General features: G+C 37.2%; 1 protein-coding gene across 5 annotated transcripts in view; it reads left to right on the forward strand.

Annotated features, from left to right (window-relative positions):
- Positions 1-22,685, forward strand: part of LOC309675861 (ubiquitin carboxyl-terminal hydrolase 12-like) — a 31,714-nt gene extending 9,029 nt beyond the window's left edge. For 2 of the 5 annotated variants that reach the window (XM_082488266.1, XM_082488270.1), the window contains exons 2-8: positions 4,787-4,867; positions 9,092-9,305; positions 10,263-10,489; positions 11,699-11,775; positions 12,668-12,751; positions 13,400-13,597; positions 15,618-16,492. In XM_082488266.1, coding sequence (XP_082344392.1) covers positions 4,787-4,867; positions 9,092-9,305; positions 10,263-10,489; positions 11,699-11,775; positions 12,668-12,751; positions 13,400-13,597; positions 15,618-15,927 — 1,191 coding nt within the window. In that variant the 3' untranslated portion in view covers positions 15,928-16,492. Of the gene's footprint in view, positions 1-4,786; positions 4,868-9,091; positions 9,306-10,262; positions 10,490-11,698; positions 11,776-12,667; positions 12,752-13,399; positions 13,598-15,617; positions 16,493-20,299 lie in introns of those variants that run through there. The other 3 variants (XM_082488267.1, XM_082488268.1, XM_082488269.1) reach the window with 3 other exon arrangements.
- The last annotated feature ends 1,280 nt before the right edge of the window (positions 22,686-23,965 follow it).

Raw genomic sequence — 23,965 nt, forward strand, 5'->3', positions numbered from 1 at the left:
TTTTGTTGATGCAATGCATTGGCAGTGTAATCTGGGTAAGAAATAGAAGTCTACTACTATTTTTGCACTTGCACGGTGTATTGAACTGCAAATAAATCTTTAAGACTTCTCTACTGAGCAAAAAGGACTGCTAGCTTATAAGTTGGAAGACTTGATAGATCTCTGTTCTGGTTTTGATGGGTTGTTCAGTTAAAATTTCAGCTATACTGTGGGATCACTTCATCTGTGATGACTTGATTAGACAGCTACCTCAGGTGAGAGTTTTAGAAACTGGTCTTTTCATGTCCCTTTTGACTTTACCATCCCTTTTTGCTTCACCAAACTCAACAAAACTTGCCTTAGAAACCTTATGGTGTTCTTTGCATAAATATTAGTTTTGCTCGGTCCTATCTTCCCTATATCTCCTACATATCTAATGTTGGTGTGACGTCCCTCACTGAGCTGGCATGAAAAATGGAGGAAAACTTGAATATTAACAGTTCCCTGTACTTTTGTTTGATACTTTAAAATTCAATATTTTTGTTTTTTTTTTTTTTTTTAAGTGTGTTCTTTATCTTTTCTGATGGAAATTGGTGAGCACAAATGTTCTTGGATAGGTCTCTTTTTTAATTAGCAATATGCATAAAGTAAAATTACTGCAGCTGTAACAGAAAATATTTTATTGTTGGTCTGTTGGGGTCGTCTTGGCCACTGTTAGTTGTACCTGTTATTCTGAAGTGCTAAAATGGTGATAGTTCAGGCGGGCCAGGCAACTTTCCGATTTTCTATTTGACTAATAGTGCCGGAACTGCGGAAACCCACTGAGCTAAGCTTGCTCTTTCTCAAGATACAAAGTCAGTTCTGCTAGCGGGGGTGTGAAGAGAATAGGGATCTCTTGGGAAGTGCAACCAACCTCTGAGACAACATTTTAAGTCACAGTAATTTCTAGAAAATTACAAATCCTGATTACCAGTTGCTGAAACTTTAGTTGTCACCTCCCCCACCAATATGGAAGTGTTAAATTTGCATCTCTCCGAGAGTCTAATTACATAAGTAAAACGGTATTACCGCTTTAGTTAAACTAGGGGGATGTTTTCCTCATCACGTAATTATGTGTTGACTGTATAAATTTTTGCTTTGTTCCTGCTCACAGAGCTGTGTACAGAAAGTTTTATCATCTCTTCCTGGAGTGGCAAGGCAGTTCCTTCAAAGAGTTTTCTTGGGCCTCCTAGAAGTCCAAGGATGTACTTCTGGGGTTTTTATAAGATGTATTTATTTGTCTTGTGCTAGCAATGAGAAGTCAATTCTAATCTCATGCATTAAGGTTTATATTTAGCTGCATTTTAGTGTACATTATTTGCTTAGCTTTTATATGTCAAGCAAACTCAATTGGTACATATTTGATATTTTATTGCTCTCACAATGTGTCATAGTTTAGCAAAACAGGATTGATTTTTCTTATGTTTTCACATGTGTAAAGTACTGTAAGATGTGGAATAGTTTGTTTGTGGCACCCCAGAAGACATGCATCTCTTTTGATTTCCCAAATAATCAAGTATAAAGTTTCATATTTGGGACACTTGCCACTCATCTTATTTCTAGATGAGAAGTGTGACTTTCATGTTTCCAAAATTATGAAGTATGTATTGTTTCTTATGAACAAATGTTTATGTGATCTGAGGCAGAAGTATTTATCCAGATGGAAAAATCTTTTAGCGGGGGTGGGAAAATGCATATAACACCTATCAGTCTGAAAACAAAAGCTGCTTATTAGGCTTCATTACAGCAAGACACAGTTCGTGCTGCACTGGATTTGGTCTCCAGTTGGTTAATTTGCTATTTGCAAATTTAGTTGCAAAGATCATGGATTGCGAGTAGCTGAACTTTGACTTCAGTTATGCAGCCGTATGCACAAATGTGACATGTATTTCCATCCTGAAACATGACCGAGGCCAATTTGTGCTGTCGCCATAAAGTGCAATTTTCCCTATGTACTTGTTGCCTTGTGCGATGTAGTTCTGGGCACCGACTCCCATGATAAATCACTCTGTACTGTTTGCAGGGTAGTTATTTTATCCTGGTATGCTGGGCATGTGCATTTTCTAGAGCCTCTTCAGTATGTTATGTATTATTTAATTTGCAAATTCGCATCTTCAGAACTATTTATGACTAGTGTGTGATTTTGATTCTTCACACAATTACTTTGAGTCCCGTTCTGGCTTTCATGATTTTGGTATGCTAATTTAAAATGTTCTCTGACCAGAAACTTCAGAAACATTGCAACTAAATGTTAGGTTAATTTAGCTTCTGTAGCTGATTGACTAACTTTAACATTTAATTTAGTAAGGAAACCTTACTTTTTAATCTGCCCCTGCAGTTAACTTACCCAAATTTGCAAAGTGTGGGCAGCAGATATAAGGAAGCACTTGGAAAAAAAGGCACATGTAACCTGTTAGAATAAATGGGTAGATACATGTGGAATACGGGTCGGTGGTTTAGTTGAATTGCAGCACTGGTTTATGGTAGGTTATTAAATTTTTTGTAGCATACTTTTGTTAAAAATTACAATTCTTATGCTTTTATTTCTTTGTTCAGATGTTTATTCTATATGCTGCTTTACAGACTCGAAGTATTTGGGGTTTCGAGTTTCACTAGTTCTGAAAATTGTCGTACCTGCTTTAGGTGGAGATTGTGGAGGAGGTGAGAAGACAGTTCAGAGAAATTTAAACTGAACTTGCAGATTTTACACATATCCCTCCCTTAATCTTGAAACATGCAGAATGTAAGAGGAGAGGAACTTTACTTAGCAATCAGTTCTAATTTCAAGACTGAAAATTTCTCAAAACTAGCATCATAACTTCTTGTGCCTTTACATAGTAGGTGTGTTATAATCTCCTGTTATGCTGTTACCCAAAGTTGCAGTGTTGATCAGAACAATTCAAGTGAAGAGCTGAAGTAGGATTTGGGGGGAGCCGTATCAGCAGTTCCCCCTTGCAGATAGCTATTCTTACATCTGGGATTGGTTTGGGTTTTTTTGGGGAAGGTAGTGGAGGGAAAAAAGGTACTTGGAAGCAGGGAATGGGTGTAGGGAAACAAATGAGAGGAACTGCTTGAACTGGCACTGATGCCTCAAAAAATTCTGTGTAATTGCTGCTTGCGAAGAGTCTTGCTTGTAAATCTGTCAGAGTGAATGTTTTTGGTGTTTGGTTTTTTTTATATTACCCAATTTTGAGCCTTCCTCATTTTCTGTCTTTTGGTATGTGTAATCCACTGTAAATCTGATGTGGGAGATCCAACTGCAGAGATTTACATTCTTCCTGTTAAATGAAATTATTTATTGGTTTCTTTCCTGTTTACTAGAAAATTTTTAGTTATTTCTTTGTTAAAGACAACCTAGATAGAACTGTCTATACAGTCTCTACTTGTCTGTGGTTTATATTAATAGCAGAATGCTAATGGAAACGATTGAAATATTTGCTCAGCAATTAAAAAACATTACTAGCTTCAAGGAAATAGATTAGTTTTGCTGGACTGTAACTTTTATTTGTTTAGTGCTTTTCTGAGGTGTTTTAAGATGGCTCATCTGTGCAGTAGGATCTCTGTTTACTGTTTGCAGAAGGTTATAGGTGGAGTGACTTGGATGTTTAAAACACAAGTCAAGAATCCAAAGTGTTTGGGTTCTGCATTGAATGATGGCAGCTCCTTAGATAACGGCAGAGATGCAGCTAAGGACTGTTGGAAGATCAGCGAGAAACATTAGAGAACAAGATGGAGTATTATGAGGGAAGGTACCATATCCCAAGTGGAAGCTCAGGTATAAGGTATCGGTGGATTAAAAAACAAGGGAAAAGATGGAAACAGATGCACAAACCACTTTGAATTCAAAGTAGGCAAAGTTAAAATTGAAATTGAAATGTTGGTATGATTTAGTTCTTGTTCTATGTGACAATTAGGACCAAATGGGTGTGTAGTGGTATATTTCAGTTGTATCTAAAAAAAGTAAGTTCTATCCTCAGTGTATTGCTGGAGACTCAAGGACGTATCAAAATGCACTATAAGCTTGATGCATTGTCCTTAAATTAAGGGTAACAAAGCCAAAGCACTTTTCCATATTCTGAGTTTGAGGAATATCTGATAAAATTCTTCTTTCCGTTCGTTTTGGTTTTTGTAATCGTGCTTCATTTGTCCATAGCACTTTCCAGAAATAATGTTAGAAAATTATTGTATTTCTTATGTAAAGTGTCAGTGAAGGCAAGATTTTTCCAAGAATTCTTTATATAAGTTGCAAATAATAAACAGCCACATCAAACCCTTTGTGCAGTCCACATCACAAAAAACCCATTTTTTCTTTCATGGGATTTGTAACCCATATGGTTTCTGTCCTCTAAGTTTAGAAGTTCTCTGTGTGTTATAAGTTTCTTTATTCTTTATTTTTACAATGCATTTCTTGGCTAAAATTAAATTGGTGTTTCTAGGTCACTGTGACTAACCTGAAGTCTTAGGTGAGAAGAAATTTCTTGCTGTTAACTTTCAAATAAATTCAAATGTAAAAACCCCTTCTGTTAGATCAAATAGCTCTAACTCTGACTGATGAAGCTTAGTTTTTAAGTGAAACTTTCATAGTAATAAAGCATCATATTGATTTAATTTTGAACAACATAGGAAACATGCAATGCTAATTCTCAATTGAAGTAATTTATTTCCTTAGCTGCTTTGTTTTTATAGTAGTAGTGTGAACTCTGTGGGATTTTTTTTTTTTTTTAGGATTTTTTTTTTCCTCTAACATAAACATACTATTTCTTTATAGGGCGCCAATGCCTCTGCTTTGGAGAAAGAGATTGGTCCCGAACAGTTCCCTGTGAATGAACATTACTTTGGCTTGGTCAATGTAAGTAAATTTTCTGCAGTTGAAATACTGTTTTTTAATTCAAATCCTAATTTTGAATTTAACAGTATACTCTGTTAGAACTTTATGAGCATTTCTGACTTTAAGCGGGACTCCGCATAAACACCACATCCTGCAATATGGTGCTATGCCTTGTTATTAACCAAGATATAAATGTCATCTTAAACACAGAAAAACAAGTATGTTTATTATAAAGTCTTTGAAGGAAACCTTCCTACTCAGGTATGTTTCTAATTATTGGATTTCAATATTTAGTTGGAAAAGACATTAATAAAGGGTGAACATTATTCATAGGCTCTTCTGGAGAAGAGAGATTTGATTTTATGCTGATGCTGCAGTGTATGGAAGCCTTGAGTTTTTAAAATGAAAACATGTTACTTTTCAAAAAACATACTACTTGTGGGATTAGTGGAAGTTCTTCTATGTGAGGACATAGCCAGGAGATGAATGATATTGACTTGGTTGATAATTTTCTTACATGTAGTAATACTCCTTCTTTTATTTTTTTGACAGCCCTGTATAACAGTGAATTCTTCTAAAAAGGTTTATATTTTGTGTCTCTCAGCTTGTATAGACCTGACTGGGATCTGTTGGGCAATAAGAATTGTCTACCTAAATTAACTATGGAGAGAATGGAGCATTGATGTTGATCTTGCCAGTGCTTCTGGAGGAGGAAGGCAGTTGCGCCCGTAACATCTTTTACCAATGAATATAGGAAGTTAGTTAATAGAAACAGTGGGTCTGTGGCATCATATTTATGATGAGAAAATACAATTTTGGCAGAACTCACTAGAAACATAAGTATACTTCTGTTTGCCAGTCATTTAGGTACGTTTTGTTGAAAACTGAAAGATGATCTATATTTTGACGCACCAAATAAGGTTAACATAGCTACTAAAGTATTATTTGTTGCAGCTCATTACAAACTTATTTAATTGACTGCTCTGTGGGTTTCTAGCAGTTTGTGTTCTCAAACACCAAACTATCTAAACACATCGAGTTATATTCCTTAAGTATGGTGTTAATGGCCATTCCAAAGCTGCTGAGGGTTGCACCATAATGAGAAAAATGGAAGGCATCTCCAATTGTGACATAAATAGCAGAGCGATGAATAGTGTGAAGAGGAAAAATAGCATTCTAAAAATAACCAGAATTATTATAACCACATCCATTCTCTGTTATGAAGGACAAAATATGACTAATACTGTTGTGCTTTATTTCTTGCAACCAATTGCTCTAAGATGGTCATTTTCATGCTGTTGTTCTGCAGAGCTTTTTCCTAAGTTATTTCTAGTTCTTTCATGATCTGAAGTTAATTGGAGCACTTTAATGAGGGCAGTTTCATGACTTCAGCGTCAATACTAGTAGATGTGTGGTCGCACTGCAAATAGAATCAGGTGTTGAACCCGTGGACAATAGAGGCTTTAAATTTTTATTTAATAGTTATTTTCGGTTTGGATCAGTGAGCTGAACCAGCTTTCCTGCAGTCAAACTATTGCTAAAGCCACCGCAGAGTATATGAGAAGGATCTGACCGCTCCTTCTGACAGCCTGGTAAAATCGATTATGTGTAATGTTGAACTGAAGTGCAAGAGGGATGGAACAATGTTTTTGTTCTAGAATTTCATCTCAGTTTTCTTTTTAAAAAGCTTTTCTCTTAAAATAAGCCTTCAGACTTTACTTTTATATTGGAAGTGTAAAATTTTACAAGTTCTTAGGTAGTTAGCTAATGTTGACTCTAAATGCAGTCAGTTTTAAGCAAAAAGCCCCTATGTTTTGGCATCTTTTAAAAATATTTATTTATACCACAGAAACTATGACAAAAATATTTTAAAACCTATGTGCTTGTACCTGTTTTTCCTTTGTGTTTTAGGTCACATTAGACTTTATACAATATTTGTGTATTTGATCTGTGCATGTCACTTCAGGCTTGGAAATATTCCCACTGCGAACTGTCTTGCCAACCTGCGGTTTAGGGTTCTGTCAAAGACAAATGGTTAGAGCCCTCTTCTTTTTCAGAAGAATTTATATCAAAGTTAAGGTCATGATTGGAAAAATCTGACTACTTTGTACTCCTAAATGCAAACTGATTGCGGTTTAAAAGTGTGACACTGCTATGTGATATTGTTTATTTGTGGAGAACTGTCTCTACTACAGGGAAGGATAGATCAAGAATTGAGATATTCAGAAGTTTCCCAAGGACCTGAATTGCTCAAAGTTGGAAGGATTTTGTTCTAATATGAAAAAAAGTCAGAATTGCTGAAATAAAATGCATCATGTGGTCTTTTTGTAAAGTACTTGGTATGCAGTGAAACATCTAAAATGTTAACATGCAAGATACTGGTTTCAGGAATAAAAGTTCTTCCATGTTATTTTATGTAAAGGTGGTAGCAGGCAAAGAGAGTTGAAATACTATTTAGAAGAACGTTTTTAAAACCTAAAGCATGCCATAAAGTGAATTTTTTACTGTATCATTTTGACTACTGAAAAACATCTTGCATCTTACTGTCATGAATTTTTAAAGCTGTTTGGATGGAATTTTAATTCTTTAACTCCTTTAAGTTTTCCATTTAGTTTGGTTCTAATAATTTCTCTCTGTGTGGATAGCATCAAAGCAGGACATGTATAACGAGTTGACTTCATGCTTTTTGATATGATTTCTCCATGAATACACTCTTGAAATCTCATTAATTACTTTGTCACCTTTTTTGACTATTGATGCACCATGACCTCCTGTTTTTTTAGTATGGCTAATTTGTAGTTTCTTGGGTCTCTTAATTTTCTGGGATTGTTATCGACGACTATATTAGATGTCTCATCTGAAAACAATATTTAATCGGACTTTTGGTAGTTCTCTTGCCTGTTTTGTCTTGTATGCAAATTTAGTTAGCATGATGCTTATTTGTTTTCTTAGGTCACTAACAAGCATATGAGTTAGGTTCTGTTGTAATTCGCATGTTTGTTCAGCTTGCATATTTGTTTTCCTTATGTCAATAAATTTTAACTGTTGTTCTGTGTTGTTTGCATATGGTATAAATTAATGTTAAAGTAACTGTAATGCTGTAACCTTTTTATCTGTGTGAATTAAACTTAATTTTCTGTTTCAGTCATCAAACTGATTATTAACTTGAAATCATTCTGCTACAGTAATCACACCAAATTTTGGTGAACAGTAGTGGCCATATTCTCTGAGTACCACTTAACAAAATATTATGCGTTCTGTAGTCAGATTTGTATGGTCATTTGTTTATTTGAAATATTTTGCTCTCAATGCTCTTGAGATGCAGAATCTCATTACCAGAATATCTGGGGACTGGCAAACCCAGAATTTGTTTCACTTTTTTTAAGCAGCAACATTGTACAATACTGTTGCACAATAAATTGAAAAAAAACAAAAAAAAAAAAAAAACAAAAAAACAAACAACTCAGAAAACCATGATGTATTTCTCGTGGATGATGTGCTAATATCTCAGCGGTCTGAGTGTTTCTTCTTTTTAAGCAATGTGGAACACTGCCTCTGGAATTTGTTATCACTGTCCTCCTTTCTCTGAAATGACACTGCCTTCAGATATGGCAGATGTAAACCAGCTGCTCTTTGAATTTGCCTGCATCATGTACTTCTCATAATATTTCATTATAAGCAGGAAATATTTAACAGATACCTTGCTAACTATCTCTCAAAAGTACTTTGTGTATCTGACACAGGCAAATCTAACATGAATTCATGCATTGAGCTCTTGTTACTATAAGGCAGTTGAGACATAGTGATGCTGACGGATGCTGTCTCTTCCTTTTTCTGATTTTGTGCCCCTCTGTTCTGCTGGATCATTGGCACTCCTACACATCGCTATCAGCAGGATCTCCCCTATCAGGATTAGTAGCGTGCTGCGTCTCCAGAAGTTTTGATTTTGTGATGAGCCCTCAATCATATATATTTTTTTTTTTTGTCAGTGGTTTCCTGCTTTTTTTGGTGTGCCCGGTATCACTGTGACTGTTGTCTTTCTTTTCTTGCTGTTACCAGCTGTGATGATACAAGGATGAGTCTTTTACACCATGCCTACTAGTATTTCCCCAATAAATGAACTCTGACAGACGACTTTTCCATTTTCAGTATGTGACATTCTTAATGAGCAACCTCTTTCTGTTATTACTTTTTAACAGACCTAATATGAAAACATTTGTTTTCCTTTTGTTCTGTTTTAACCAGTTCGGCAATACCTGCTACTGCAACTCAGTCTTACAGGCACTTTATTTTTGTCGTCCATTTCGGGAAAAAGTTTTGGCGTACAAAGTGCAGCCTCGAAAGAAGGAAAGCCTCCTGACATGCCTCTCTGATCTCTTCAACAGTATTGCTACGCAAAAGAAGAAGGTGGGAGTCATCCCACCCAAGAAATTTATTTCCCGATTGAGGAAAGAAAATGGTAAATGAATAAATGAAATTTTTATGCAGATTTAAGCATTGGAGATTTAAGCATAGAAAACAAACACAATTTCCTTTTTAAGTGAGTCCAAATTGTCAAACAGATTTCTGGAAGATCTTTGAAATTCTGTTTGTGGTGTGAATTTGACCACTTCTGTAGCATAGGAAGAGATTATATCACAACTGTGCTGGGTCGTAAGAGGATTATCTAGATCTCTTTGTTTCTGTACTTGCTTAGACCAAGTACAGAGCATGTATACCAGTCTCTGTACTTCGGTTATTCCACATTGGCATCATATTCTGTAGAGGTCTGCTGCAAGTCAGCGTACTTTGGGTCATTCCTAGAAATTGTCGTGGGCTAAACAGACCTTACGGAGCTGGTCAAAGTTGAACTCTCTAAGGAGACTTAACCATCCTTAGCCTGCTTTCTTATATTTTCAGTGGGGTAAATTCCTCATGATGAGAACTAGGGCTACTTTGTGAGGAAGAGTTCTGTACATTGATTTATCGTCTCTGCTTGAACTTGAAAGGATAACAAACTTACAGTAGGGTTTTTTTTGCCCCTTGATGCTGGACTTAATGAACTGAGGCTGAAGGCAACACATCTGAATTTCTTTATTTCTCTCCCTCCCCAAAGGGAAAAAAAAAAAAAAACCAACAAAAAATACCTAAAAAACAATATGGTTTTCGTCAGTTCCAAGAAATGCCCAAACTAGGTTTCCTTTATGTTATTTCTTAGGTGTCGGTTTCTTGCAAGCTGAGGAGTAGATGAGGGTAACCTAACATCTGTTGCAAGAACAACAAAGTACAATTCTTCAAAGACTCTTAACAGTGTAACCCACAATTGTATAATAGGGTAGAGAAGGGGGAAGGGCACGCACTGATTACTAAAAGCATAGAAACTTGATATTATGAAGTACCTGTATTTTTTCATTCTCCTTGATCTCTTCCTTTCCAGAATTATTTGATAATTATATGCAGCAGGATGCACATGAATTCCTAAACTACCTACTTAACACTATTGCTGACTTACTGCAAGAAGAGAAAAAGCAGGAGAAGCAGAATGGCAAACTCCAGAATGGCAGCATTGAGAGCGAAGAAGGAGACAAGGCTGATCTGACGTGGGTCCATGAAATCTTCCAAGGAACACTAACCAATGAAACCAGATGTCTTAACTGTGAGGCTGTACGTTTAAAACAAAACAAAACCTCTTAGATTTTTCACAGGTTCTGGATCATTACCCCTAATACTAAGAACACTTTTTCATTCATTAGGATAGATGAAATTGCACTCTCTCTATTAAAATATGGAGCATAGCGTATTTTATGACTGTATCACCTCTATGTTCAAACCAATACTCATTAAGGTATGTTTCTCAGAAAAAGCGTAGTGTTTTTTCTGTTCCTCCTCCCTGTTTCCATCGAGGCAGTCTGCACCTGGCTGATATAAGCTGCCTTTTTGTCTTCGTGTTATTTCCTGTGTCAGTGATTGATAGTTTATGTTGTGTTTCTACATGAGAGTTGCTCGCTATTTATATAACTCTGGGATTAACTGAATTTCTTAAACTGGAAGTCTGTGCCTCTTGGTGCTGGTTCATAGCCACTCTATATGAGAGCAAAAGAAGCACCACAAAGTCTAGAATTAGAAGAACCACACCACCTTCAGACCAGGAATTTGTAGTTAGCTATGTGCTAAGTCTGATTCAATATTTCTAAAAATTGAAAGCACGGATGGGGAGAGAAAAAAAAACAGAAGTGATTACAACTGAAATGACTGTTCTTGGCATTTTAAATCTAAAATTATGGCTATATGGTGAATAGAAGCTTGAAAAATGGCATTAATAAGACTGTCTCAAGAAATTTGAAATTAAATGTGACTGTTCCACAAACGGAAGAATGGTTTTCCTTCTGCTAACCCATTGAAAACCCATCTGCTTGTTTCTGTGTTTCCTATAAGTATTTACTGTTAAGCTCTGAAATGCAGCAAAAAGCTGTATCAGTCTACACAGCAGAGTGGAATACAGTTAAAGCTTCTCCAACTCTGAGGGCTCCGAGTGGCTAAAAACTTGGTTTTGCCATTGAAGTAAGCAGATGTGTCTTAAGGGGGAGAGATGTTTTGCAAGAAAGGTTTTGGGGTTTGTTTTTGTTTTTTTTTCCCTGGGTTTTGGCTTTTTTTTTTTTTTTTTAATATTTATCTCTGGATTGTAACAACACATCAGATTATTTCCTCAGTTTTAATTTACTTCAAGAAAGGGCTTTTGTGTGTGTGTATATTTATTTTTTTTATCATGAAGCTCTCTACTTGCAACGAGGACATTGCACCATTCTAGAAATGGTTAAAAGAAATCTGCTGGTTCTAAACTGTTATGAAATATTTCTTCTTATTTTTTTCAAGGTTAGTAGCAAAGATGAGGACTTTCTGGATCTATCGGTTGATGTGGAACAAAATACATCAATTACACACTGTCTAAGGTAAATGAAAATATTGGTGAATGGAAAAAAATACCTGCCCTTTGTCAGAAGGAAAGAGCCTAGCTTAGTTGCTCTGTTGTGCAACAGTTGTGGGCTTCGACTTATGGTAAAATATGTTCTGTTCAGAGTGCTATTCACTTTATCTTTATTGTGGATTTTTGAAGCTGCTGGTTTCTTCGTGGTTTTTAGTAGTTAATGAGTATAATGATTTCTTAGTGGTATGTAAGACTGATTTTTCACTTTCTTTTATGGGGATTTTAATTTGTTACATCATATAGACAGGTTTTACCAAGACTAAACATGGTGTGTTTGGTTTCATTGTTATTGCATTTCAGTTGTCTGGACCTGATGTTTATGGTCTTTTTTTTTTTTTTTCTGATAGAAATTTGCTCCATGTATTTGACTGCTGGATCCAAGGCTTATCAGCTGCTAGGATACTGCAAGTTGCATATAGCACCTGGCTTTTTAATAGCTAATGACAGATGTATAATTGCTAGGAGCTGAAAGATAATCCAGACTTTGTCTAGTCGATGGCTAGTGGCTGTAGATCTTAACGTTTAATATCTGCCACCAAAGAAAACATGGAGTGGCTATCTCTGGAAACAAAACACAATCGCCTTATTGCTGTTAACTATTGTGTTTGACTCCAGAAAGTATGCAATTAATACCCGAGGGCGTAATTTCCCAATTTTTGTAGCTGGACATTGATGCTACGTCCTGAGACTGGGACAAATGACCTAAAATATGTTTGGGAGGTATGAGCGATATGAATAAGAGGAATTTAATCTTCTGTGTGTTGTTTGGTTTTTTTTTAGCATTAGTAGCACTAATTTTTAACTGGATGGTCTGACTAAATATCCCTGCTTATCTGACTTTGCTTTAATTTCCACAGAGGATTTAGTAATACTGAAACTCTATGCAGTGAATATAAATACTATTGTGAGCAGTGCCGCAGTAAACAGGAAGCACAGAAGAGGTAAGGTTTAAATATTCAGGCTAATGTAAATGTTCTCTTCAAATAGGCGGCTATTGGAAAAATACACCTTGTGAATTCAGGAGAAAGAAAATGTAAGACTGTTTAGGTCTGTGTTTGGTGGGGAGGGGAGTAAAGAAAAGTGGAGAGACCAAGTAACTTTGTGGCAACCTTATCAGAGAGAAATGAAAAGATTAATTTTGTATTCCTCCCAGAAGACCTTCTATCTGGTGCTTCCAGACATTTGCATTTTCCCCAGTTAGCATTAATCAGCTTAAAGCTACTGAAAACCATCCTATCTGCTTTCACTATGAATACTATATACAAAAATCTTATTTCTCACCTCATACTTGGTCACAGGCAGAGCAGCAAGACAGATTTATTCCATCTCTTTCCATTGATGTGATGAGAAGTTGAGGTTTTCATCCTAGGCAGTTTTCCTGCATTCAGATGTCACTTGTGTAGGTAGCCTTTCAGAATAAATATTGCCTATTCTCACTGGAATGAGAAATGCAGCCTTTTGAAAATCTTCATTAACGTTTTAGATGCCTTTTAAGAAGCTCCTTCTTATTGAAACTGTTCTTAAACAAAGCTTTGTTTTCGGCGATCTGCTAATACTTTGTTCTTTTTGTAACACATTTTTTGGTTCAGAATGAGAGTGAAAAAGTTACCCATGATTCTAGCTCTGCACTTAAAAAGGTTCAAATACATGGACCAGCTGCATCGATACACCAAACTCTCCTACCGTGTAGTCTTTCCCTTGGAGCTCCGGCTCTTTAACACTTCAGGAGATGCTACGAATCCTGACAGAATGTATGACCTTGTGGCTGTAGTTGTTCACTGTGGCAGGTATGTTGGGTTTGTGCTTTCTGGGCCTTAAATGCTTTTCCTTGAAATTTCAAAGGAGTCTGTCATCCGTATGCCATTTTGTAACAGTACAGTGGCTGACAATGTGGGAGTATGCTAGGCAACATCAGACCTAGTTATCCGAATGTATTTTGTTTTTTCAAAAAATTTTGTCTTCTCTTCCTACTGTTTTGCTATTTTCAATTTTGCTTTCTGAGTACACAGTGCAAGGTTTGCTCTTTTACCACCTTTCAAATATGGTGGCAATTCAGACAAGGTGTTTCTTTGAGCTGTAGCAAAGTAAAAGCAGTCTTAAAAAAAAAACAAAAAACCAAACAAAAAAAACCCTATCCCACCCCTGCTTTCCAGGAAGGCTAAATGAAATAGAAAACAAATCTTGGAAAAACACTTACTAAAATAGAATTAAGTTACAGGTCTCATGTTGCTACTTGCTGAACCATTTAAGTTTTTTTAGAAGCTGGTGCCACCATGTGGAATAAACTGTGTACTGCTGATTTTTTTAAAATGTCCTTATTCTCATTGTGAAATATTTCTTGTTGTCATAGTGACTTTAATTATGTTTTTAAAAGCAAAGAAGAAAAAGTTTTAAAAACTTTTAGGGAAAAAGCAGACATGGAAGGCAAAAAAATATATCTGCCTTCTGGAAGTGTGAGTTTTAAAGTAATAAGTTATTACAGTACACAAATGTTTTGAAATATCTTTCTGAGGAGCAAGACAATATAATCAAACATACCAATATTGCATAGATTTCATATAAATAAACTACATAATAATTCTAGGTCATTTCTGTTGTGGTATGGTTGTGCTATTTTTTAAATTATTTTTATTATTTTAAGATCTCGTCCTATGCGTTTTCTTCTGTATAGTCTTAATTTGCTATACCTGTAACTACACTGATATGTCTTAACACTGGTGATTAATAATTCAGATGTGTTAAATGGCTTTGCTTTTTCTTTTTAAACCTGTTGTCTTCTACAGGGCTTTTAGGAGTCCTGTGACTCTTATGGTTTCAATTCTTACTAGGAACATACCAAAGACTTAAGATAAACTGTATTTTCTAAATATTTGAGTTCTCAGAACTTGTTTTGAATATTTTGCCCTTACAGTTTTACTCTTCATGTACTTGCTCTAAACAAAGAAGTTTCATTCTGTGACAGATAATGTGCAGAAGTGTATCAATAATTCTGGAAGGACTACAGAAGTATGTCCTTTTGCCTGAAGCTGCTATGAATGTAGCTTGGTTTAAAGCTTTATGTAGATGCTAAGTAAAAGGTAAATTCAGAGGGAGAGAGTTGTTTTTTTTTCCCCACTCTGTCCCTGGACTTTTAGCTCAGAATTTGAGGTTAGTAGATTGATAGCTCGTAGTTTCCATCCATATAGTTTATTATCCCAAACAACTACCTTTTCAGGGCGGATCCGTCTGCTTTTACTCTGCAGATCCATTTCCCTTTGAGTTAGGTCATTTTGTTGTTCCTTCCCTTCAAGGTAAGCATTCAGGATCCAGGCGATAGAATCGGGCTGGGAAACTGCCACCGGAAAAGTGGGAACAGCAGTCGCAGAAAGCCTGTCTGCAGTCAGCCATAGACTAAACCACACTGAGAATTAAAAAAATATCTCCTGTGCAAACAAAATATTTCAGACAGTTATTAAAATTTTTGAACAATGGTCAAAATACTCAGCAGTGATGAATGCAACCAAACAGTGATTGAAATAACTGGCTTTTAATTTTGTTTTTTGAAATATCTGAATAACTATCTGAAATATTTACAAATTCTGTGTTTTGATTGTATTGTATTGTATTTGCAAGTAGCAAAGATAGATATTTCAATTCAAGCAATTTGGCAAAGTCTAAGAATCTAAACAACGTTCTGAGTAGTATTAGACAACATTAAGAGCTGGGAAACCTAATTCCGCCAGTAATAGCTATAATCGTGCGGGAGAGCGGTGGTCCTGCCTTTGTCGGCACCAGAGTAATAAGTCTTCAATCCTTTTTTTCTGACAGCGGTCCAAACCGTGGACATTATATCACTATTGTGAAGAGCCATGGCTTTTGGTTGCTGTTTGATGACGACATTGTAGAGGTAGGTGTGCTTTTACATGGTGAAAACAAGTGTAGACAGCATTACTCTCCAGCTCTCCTGTTATGTCTGGGATTAGCTTTTGCACCTGTGAAATTATTCCAGGAAAAAGGGACACAGGATAATTTTGGATGTTTTGAAAGTAAACTTCAGTATCTTTGTGCCTCTTCATTATACAAATATTGTGGAGAATGGCAAACCAGCAGGAGGGCTGTATTGACACCTCAGACATAGGGTAGTGTGTGCCTGTTCAGGCTGAAATAACACAGTTCTCTTATTCAAGATCTGAAATGCTCTTATTTCAGCCCTTTTGGGCTTTCACCTTTTGGGCTTCTTTTTGTTGCATTTTGGGCTTCTTTGTACTAGTTGCATTTTGTTGCTGCATTTAATAACTTTAACCTTTTTTTTGTAGGCAGTTTTCCCCAACAAATTGAAGTGTAGAAAAACTGTTAAAAAAAAAAAAAAAAAAAAAAAAAAAAAGATTTGGGAGATGGTAGTAAGGTCCTGCGGGTGCACCAACATGTTTGGGCTATTGGCGATAATGTTTAAACAGTCTGCTCAAGCAGATTTTCCCTTAAATTTTTAACTTTTCTGCTAATGTGTCTGTAAAGACAAATATCCAAAATATTTATATATCCATGTATTTCATGTAATTATTAAGCAAATATCAAACAGTAGAACCAATACCGCAGTAGGACTGATTTTTGTAAAGATGAAATTGTACTGTTTGTGCAACAAATGCAAGGAGCTGTCACAAGTAAGCTAGAATGTAGTTCCTCTCTCCTGGAGGGATGCTTCCCCCCCCCCCTTTAAGTTGCTTTTCAAACTTTAATCATGGCTTCCTTTTTTAAATTCTTCCTCTTCTATAGAGTTTGTCTAAAATGCCGTAAAAATAAAGCTCTTTGATCTGAAATTTCTACTTTTTGTGTTTTCCATGGTTCTTTAATTTTCACTGTCTTTGTTAGAATTAGCCATGTAGCCCTGTCCTGTAGCGCTACCTCTGCCCCAGCTGCAGATCTGGAAGTTTAAGATTACTTTTCCTGCTGGAAGATTCTCCCTGGCTGGTGTTTGTTTTCTGTAAAATTTAGGCTTTGGTTTTCCTACTGCTGGAGGGCATGAAAAATTGCGCATGAGAGTTTTTCACATGAGTCATTTGAGATCATTGGCCCTTTCTGGTGAACAGTTGCTCCTTGACCTGCTTTGAAGAGTGTAGCGTGAGGATTCCTGCTGGGTTTGTCCCAGAGGATCTCTTCACTGACTATCCATTGTAGCTGCTCCTGCTTTCTAAGTGTGTGATGAACATGAAGCTTACATCTCACCTCCCTCTGCCTAGGAAGTACCAACCTTTCTCTTTCCTTGACCTTCTAGAACTCACCTGAATTTCTGGCGATGCAGTGATTAAGGAGAACAGGATAGTGGGGGCTGCTCTTCCTCTCCTGATGCTACAGGCTGATGGAAGAAGTAGCTGCAGTTTTACTCATCTGTTCTCTCTCTCCCCGCTTAGTCATCAGCTCTTGAGAATTAGTTCCTTACTGGTGCTGCAGGCTATTTGCTGAAAAAGTGAAGTAAAGCCACAACTACTTTTGTCAGTTCCATCTGCTGCCTAAAGAGATTTAAATATCTACTCTGAACTTGACCAAGTGCTATTTTCAAACTGCTTGTGATTGGCCATAAGGTGACACCACAGGAAATGTATTGCTATGTGTGACATTAGAGGTTGGCCTCAAAAGTGGAGTGGCGAAAAAAACCCAAAGCCCCAAATCCCCTAAAACATGAATTGTACATAAGTTTCTGGTTTTGGGGCTAGCCACAGGAGCCTTCTACTCTTCAGAGACTGTTAAGAACCTGAAAGTCGATTTTTTTTATTTTTAAGCTTTGGAGACTTAACATTCTAGGTGTGAACTGACTACATAACAGAACAGGTATTAGTCAGCAGACTTCAGCAGATGAGTCCATAGCCCTTGCGCAACTCGCAGAACACAGGAGAAAGCTTGTCCCCCTTAAATACAGTTAAAAAGCTTTGTTTTGTTTTTGGCAAGTGATCTGAATAAATAGCTCTGAATTGTCAATAGGAAGTAGTTTATCCTTATTACCCACTAAATGTCAGAAGTGGTGAAGTCATATTTATTTATCTATTTGGATTTGGTTGGAAGGCCAACTTTCAATTAAATTGAAGATAGATGATAATCAAACATACTACAGCATATGTGAAAAGCAACTGCATCAAATCCAGGAGGCAAATCGGTCCAAATGGGATACTGTGCCAAGCCAAATTAATTGAGAAACCTGAGTAAATGATCTCTGGCTAATTTGACATGTTGTCATTAGAGCAGCTGAGTGATACATCACAGTGACAATGTTTATCTGAAACAGAGAGGGAAAAGTGTCCATCCATGACATTCTCCAAATTGACAAAAAGGGGGAGAATGATTGTGTGTCTTCGCTTAAATATTTGTTCAGAGATTTGCAGCGTTCAGTTGAATGCTATGAATGGTATGCAAGAAAAGGATTTGGTTTGGCGAACAAGAATAGTTGTCTGGAAACGAGCAAAGGATGTTTAAGCTCAGTTAACAGGAAAAATCATCTTAATGCCAGGTGAGGCTGCAGAGTCCTAAAAGTAGTTGTGAAACCGTCAACTTGTTGTTACTCTAAGGTTGCAACTGGGTAAAACTTTGCTGTCCACAATATTTGTGGTCAACTGAAGAGGGAAGAATAGAGTCTGTATAATCCTCTTACAGTTCTACTGTGTTTTCTATGGGTAGTGAAATTAAAAAAGGAAGTCAGTTTTGCCGTGGTAAAACTAAAAATATCTGTAGGATGAATTAATCTATATCAAATGTTTGAGTTGCATTCAAAATGAGTAGTGGAAATAGACTTGATTGCCTGGCAAGATAGTTGGCACTTAAAATAAAACATGTTTGAGTTGTCTGCTAAAAATATTACAAGGACTGAAGGATGTTCTTTTGCTATTTTTCTGTTAAAATGTGTATCTAACAGTTTGTAGTAGATGTTATGCTAATAAATTGTGTGAAAATTCAAAGCCCTCAGTACGGTATTTGAGCTTCTTTGAAGTCCTTGAATGGAGAAGAAAGACAAAACATCAGTTTGGGGGTTTCCCCCCCTATTTTTTTTAACAGAAAGTGTTTAACAAAAAGTATCCAGGGAGAATCTCTGCAGCTCTGTCCAGCAGTTGATGCATCTTCTGGAAATTTACTATGTCGTCTTTTCTTGTGCTTTAAAAAGTCTGGGAAAAGGATGGCCTAAACTTGCACATTGTTTGGCAGTGCCACTTAGAGAAACCAATGCTTCTGTGTTTGCTGATGACGCTACAGTCTGTTCCGTTAGCAATGATTTAGTGCACTGCCAAATGGATTCTGTAGCTGAGGAGGCTCCTTGATGGAGTCATAGCATGGTCCCTTTCTTTTAAAATGTAGGCACAAGTTGGTCTCCGCTACTCCTTCTCAGGATGAAAGCAGATGTTCAACCCAGAGCCTCTTGTATTCTGAATGTTTGCTTCCTTAACTTTATTCCTTGGAGAAAAAGGGAAACTTTAGGCTAGTCTCCTTTGGTCTTCCACAACAAATCCAGGCTACTTCAGCCTCTCACCTGTCCGGATTCAGAGTCATAGAATCATAGGATGGTCCTAAAGGTATTTTAAAATACTAAAACACAGTGGAGTGCTGGGCAGCACGGGCCATTGGGAGTATTTTATTTCAGTGGTTTAGTCTCTATGCTTGCTCTCCTCTGACTGCAGAATCAAATTCAGTAATGTGAAGCCAGTCATTCTCAGGAGCGGGATCAAGACTGTAGAACTTGCATCTTTAAAAGCCCTTTGAAATGCCCTACAGGCCTTGCTGGTTGGAGTATAAAATGAAAAAGTGGTTTTCTGCACGTAGTTCACAACTTTAAATATAAGCAGACCATCCAATTCTATTAATATGGCAAATAATTTATCACAAGGTTTGTGTTTGAAGAGAAATAATATCCCAGTAGGCATTGTACCAGCAAGTCCTAAGGAAGGAAAGCTCTCATAAGACCAGAAGATAATGATCAGATGGGATCCACAGATTCCCTGGAGAATTACCGGTAGCACTTGCAGGACTTCTGTATGTAAGAGGGCCACGAGAACTTTAAAATCTGGAGTTATTTTAGCTGAATGTTAAATCTGCTCAAGATGGTGCTTATGTACTCTCAACTGTATAAAAATCTTCTTTGCTGATCAGTGACTGCTTTTTTTCATCTACATGGCATACTTATAGTCAGGAAAGGTAACACCAGTCTGAATGAGAAAGCAAATATAAAAAATGTCATATACTCTTTTAAGGATACGTTTTCACGAATCCCTTTTTTTTATAACCCATCTTAAGAGTGCACCACTTCTGAGAGGTTATCGTTTCATCCTTTTTTTCAACAGTGAATAAGGTATTAAGTGGAAAAAGGTTTTGTTGTATTTGGTTGGATTCAATGATATTGAAATACTGCTGTATTAATACTGCGTGACTTTCCGGCATCACCTCCAAGGACTGAAAACAATGCTTGGTCTGGGAGAGGGATTCTTAGGGCTGTGTTTTGACTGAGGCTAATTATAACTCTCATTAATTTTCAGAAAATTGATGCCCAGGCCATTGAAGAATTCTATGGGTTAACATCAGACATTTCCAAAAACTCAGAATCTGGATATATCCTCTTCTACCAGTCAAGAGACTAAGACAAAAGATACATGTATACAAATAAAAGAAAAAAGGGATCAAGATATGTCCAAATGGAACATATTTGTGACAGCAGAAGCAGTTCCTCGTTGTTGCTGTAGGACCAGGACAGATCCAGCAGGGCAAATAAAGGTTTCTCCCTGCCGTTTCGTGGAGGATTAGTGCTGACTGCCGTAACAAGAAGAGCTTTTGTTCCAGTTTTCTTTCTGGGCTTTTTTTACGTGCTATCTTCCAAAATCTGTGTTACCTCTACTTGAAACCTGGCTGCTTATTTGTTCACGAACTGAAGAAGAGATTTAAAAGTAGCATTGTAGAATTTTTACCATTTAATGTTGGCCTGAGGCTATACCTTGGTTTCTACCATCGTCGTTTTTCTGTATTTTAGCAGAATGATTTCAATATTCAGTGTCAGCTGAAGGCATATTTTAGGATATGAACAGCAGCTGGTTGCTGGATATTTTTGGTGACTCAGACTTGAGAAGCAGTACAAAGCTAAGACATATTGGAAATGTCAAGTCTGTAATTTTTGTAAAAAAAAAAAAAAAAAAAAAAAAAAAAAAACCACCAAAAAAACAGACAAAAAAACCTCTCTGTGCAGCATTGTAAATTTCCCCATTATGCATTATCTTGGTTTTAGATAACACTAACAGCACTGCTTCTTTTTATATTTTTATTTTTACTGTTCTGCTTCTTCTTCAGAAGGTACAGAACTTTCTCTGTATTCAGCCTAGTCTATAGTGCGTTTTTCTTTTGAAGCAGAAGTTTTGACTCAAAGCCACATTGCTGCAGACTTAAGGGGAGCGGAAAAGCAGTTACCTTTTGAAGAATATGTCTGGCAACCAGTTGCTGTAGGAAAGCTGAAGTTCCAGCATTTCTTGCAGCTATTGTGTAAACCAAAAGTGCCCTCATTCAGAAACAGGATCTGTTCACCGTTTCATTCAATACATAGCAAACTGATGCAACTAGTGTTTTGAATCTATGCTAATACACAGAAACAGCACTAATTGTGAAGGGTTAACCAAGGGGAGCTTTACTTATGTAACTAATCCAGTTGTTCTCAGTCTTTGAGATAATGAACCTGTAAGAAGGATAACAAACCCACCAACCCGACCATCACCTTGCTAAGTGTTCTTCATCTGGTGGTAATGTTTGTATTGATCTGGGAATCATACCACGCCCCTAAAAATGCTTCTGATTGTTTTACCTCTATAGGCCTTGCTTAACAGGGGAAATTGTTAGTCTTTTGAAGACTGAGATTAAGTAATTATCCGTTACATGTGTATATATGATAATCTCAAGGATAACTAGGATGAAAAGGCTAAGGGAGTATGTAAGAAATCTCAGAAAATCTTGTGTAATTTTCTTTTCAAAAAATTCCTGTTGCCGTGCCAAAGCTTGTCGCAGCTGGCTCTAAACTACCTGTGGAAAGGAGTGTTTTCCTCTCTTTGTCTTGTTAGGTAACGCAAGAGCTGTCCTCTGTGGGGTTGTTCCCAGCACAGCCGTTCATGGTATGTACCGGTGATTGTTGTTCTTGAGGACATTTAACTTATGCAATTCTGTGGCTTGTACAGGATATAAAATATTTACCAAAATATCGTCCTCAGGAAAACAGCATTTCACAACCAGTTTCTTGTGGCTGTATGTATCTGTTTCTTCTTACCGTGAGCAGAAATGTAATGTTAGCAATTAACTCCTGTCTTCAAAATGCAATTTAATCCATTACCGTTGTATTCCATCTGGGTGCAGGTTCCATTCTCCTGGCACATCTCCTCTTCCAGAAGATAAAATATGGACGTTGGGTTTTTTAATTATTTTTTATTATACAGAGTACTGTCATTTTAAGGGACATATTCAGTAACAGCAAACGTTCTTGCCATCTTGTTCCTATTGTGTGAAAATTGTTCCTGGCTAAGAGTCTGCTCCCCCTGTTCACGCACAAGCTGTGAGTCCTCTCCTGGTGGCGCTACCAGAAGCCTGTCATCACTAAGTCTTGCAAAAAAAAATTTAAAAAAAAGAGAGCACTGAGTTAAAAATAATCTAAACAGTAAATACGAAAATTAATGTAGTACACTAGACATGTATTTTGTATATCTGGGGAGACATTTTTACAAATAAAATACCTGACTGAGAGAGAATATTGAAAGATATATACTATAGATTAAAAACTGCTAAAAGTGCACTTTTGCTACAGATTTATAAGGAGACTAAAAGGAATTAAATTGGAAGAGAATGGTGTGATGTTACTTCTGTATAATAAATGACCCCACCGGTCTCCAATAAAGGTCATGTATGATCAAACGCACATGGCCCAAATGCTTTTCCTTGAATTTCAATCCGAGGCAAAAATAAGAGTAATTGGTTAATCGCTCACTCTCCGTAGCCTCTCCCTCCGTGCTGCTGGCTCAGGGATTCCCACCACTGTATTTGCACGCGTATAACCTGTTCATAAGCGGTTTAGACCAGGAGAAATGAATAATTCAGTGTCATAGATTATAACTGATGCGCTGGTAAACCGAGGAGAGGTTACGCAGGGCCTTTTCTCCTGACACCCATCCCGCTGCTGGTATTCCTTAATCTTCATCATCCTCTGTAGCTCTGCCGTTGCCTTTCCCTGTGATTTCCTTTCGCCTCCTCCAGCTTTCTCCCCTTGCTGTTGGACTCCGTAAGACTTTGTTGCAAATATTATCTGACTGATCTGGAACAGAGGCATTTAAAAGCAAAAATAGTACCAGATGCTTGGAGCTTTCCAGGTTCATTGCGGGACAGGTCTTCATTTCTGTGTTGTTCACTGGAGTTCACTTTTATAAGGGGAGCGTTTGATCAAAGGCTGCTCCCCTGAGTAGGAATTCGTGGGACAAGGGCAGAGCGCAACAGAAGCAAATGGGATTCAAAAGTGACAGCTGCTCGGTAAAAACACGTTTTAAATCCCAAATACTGTCTGGTCCCGGTGCCGGGTCACGCGTTAACAATAAATAAATGGAGCTAATTTTAACGCTAGTGAGCGCGAGTTTGACTTTCAGTCACTTTAGAAAGAGCGTTACCTGAAATTCATTTTGTTGAGGGCAAGTGACCAAAATCGGAATCTCTGAAAGCAACGTGGGTTTAGCTTTGGGTACCGGTAAGGCAGGATTGGTACTGGGATTTGGGGGCTGGTCTTGTCACTTCAGCTCTTCTCCAGAACCCAGCGCTGGAGTGAGGGTGGAGACCATCCCCTGGGTATTACTTCTCTCTGCTAACCAGCAGAAGCCCAAAACACTTTGTGTTTGGATGTCACTTCCAGTCCAGCAGATCCTACAGTTTGTTTGTGGAGAGGCTCTGCCCTAAAGACTGCAGAAACAGAGGTTGTCTATGAATTGGTGTTTGCGCTTGGCATGTTCTAGTTACCAGCAGGAGCTTTTAAAGTCACCGTGCCAGCTCAGTTTAGGATATGTTTAAAACAAATCATAGTTGATTGGCGCAAGAAAGAAAATAGACTAACAAAGGCCCCTGAGACAAGTGAAACCTTCGCATTGTAGTCCTCGGCATTCATCAAAAGGAAACAATCCCCTGAAACGTAATTAATT

Source organism: Vanellus vanellus (assembly GCF_965231255.1).
Source record: "Vanellus vanellus genome assembly, chromosome: 10".
Lineage (NCBI taxonomy): Eukaryota > Metazoa > Chordata > Aves > Charadriiformes > Charadriidae > Vanellus > Vanellus vanellus.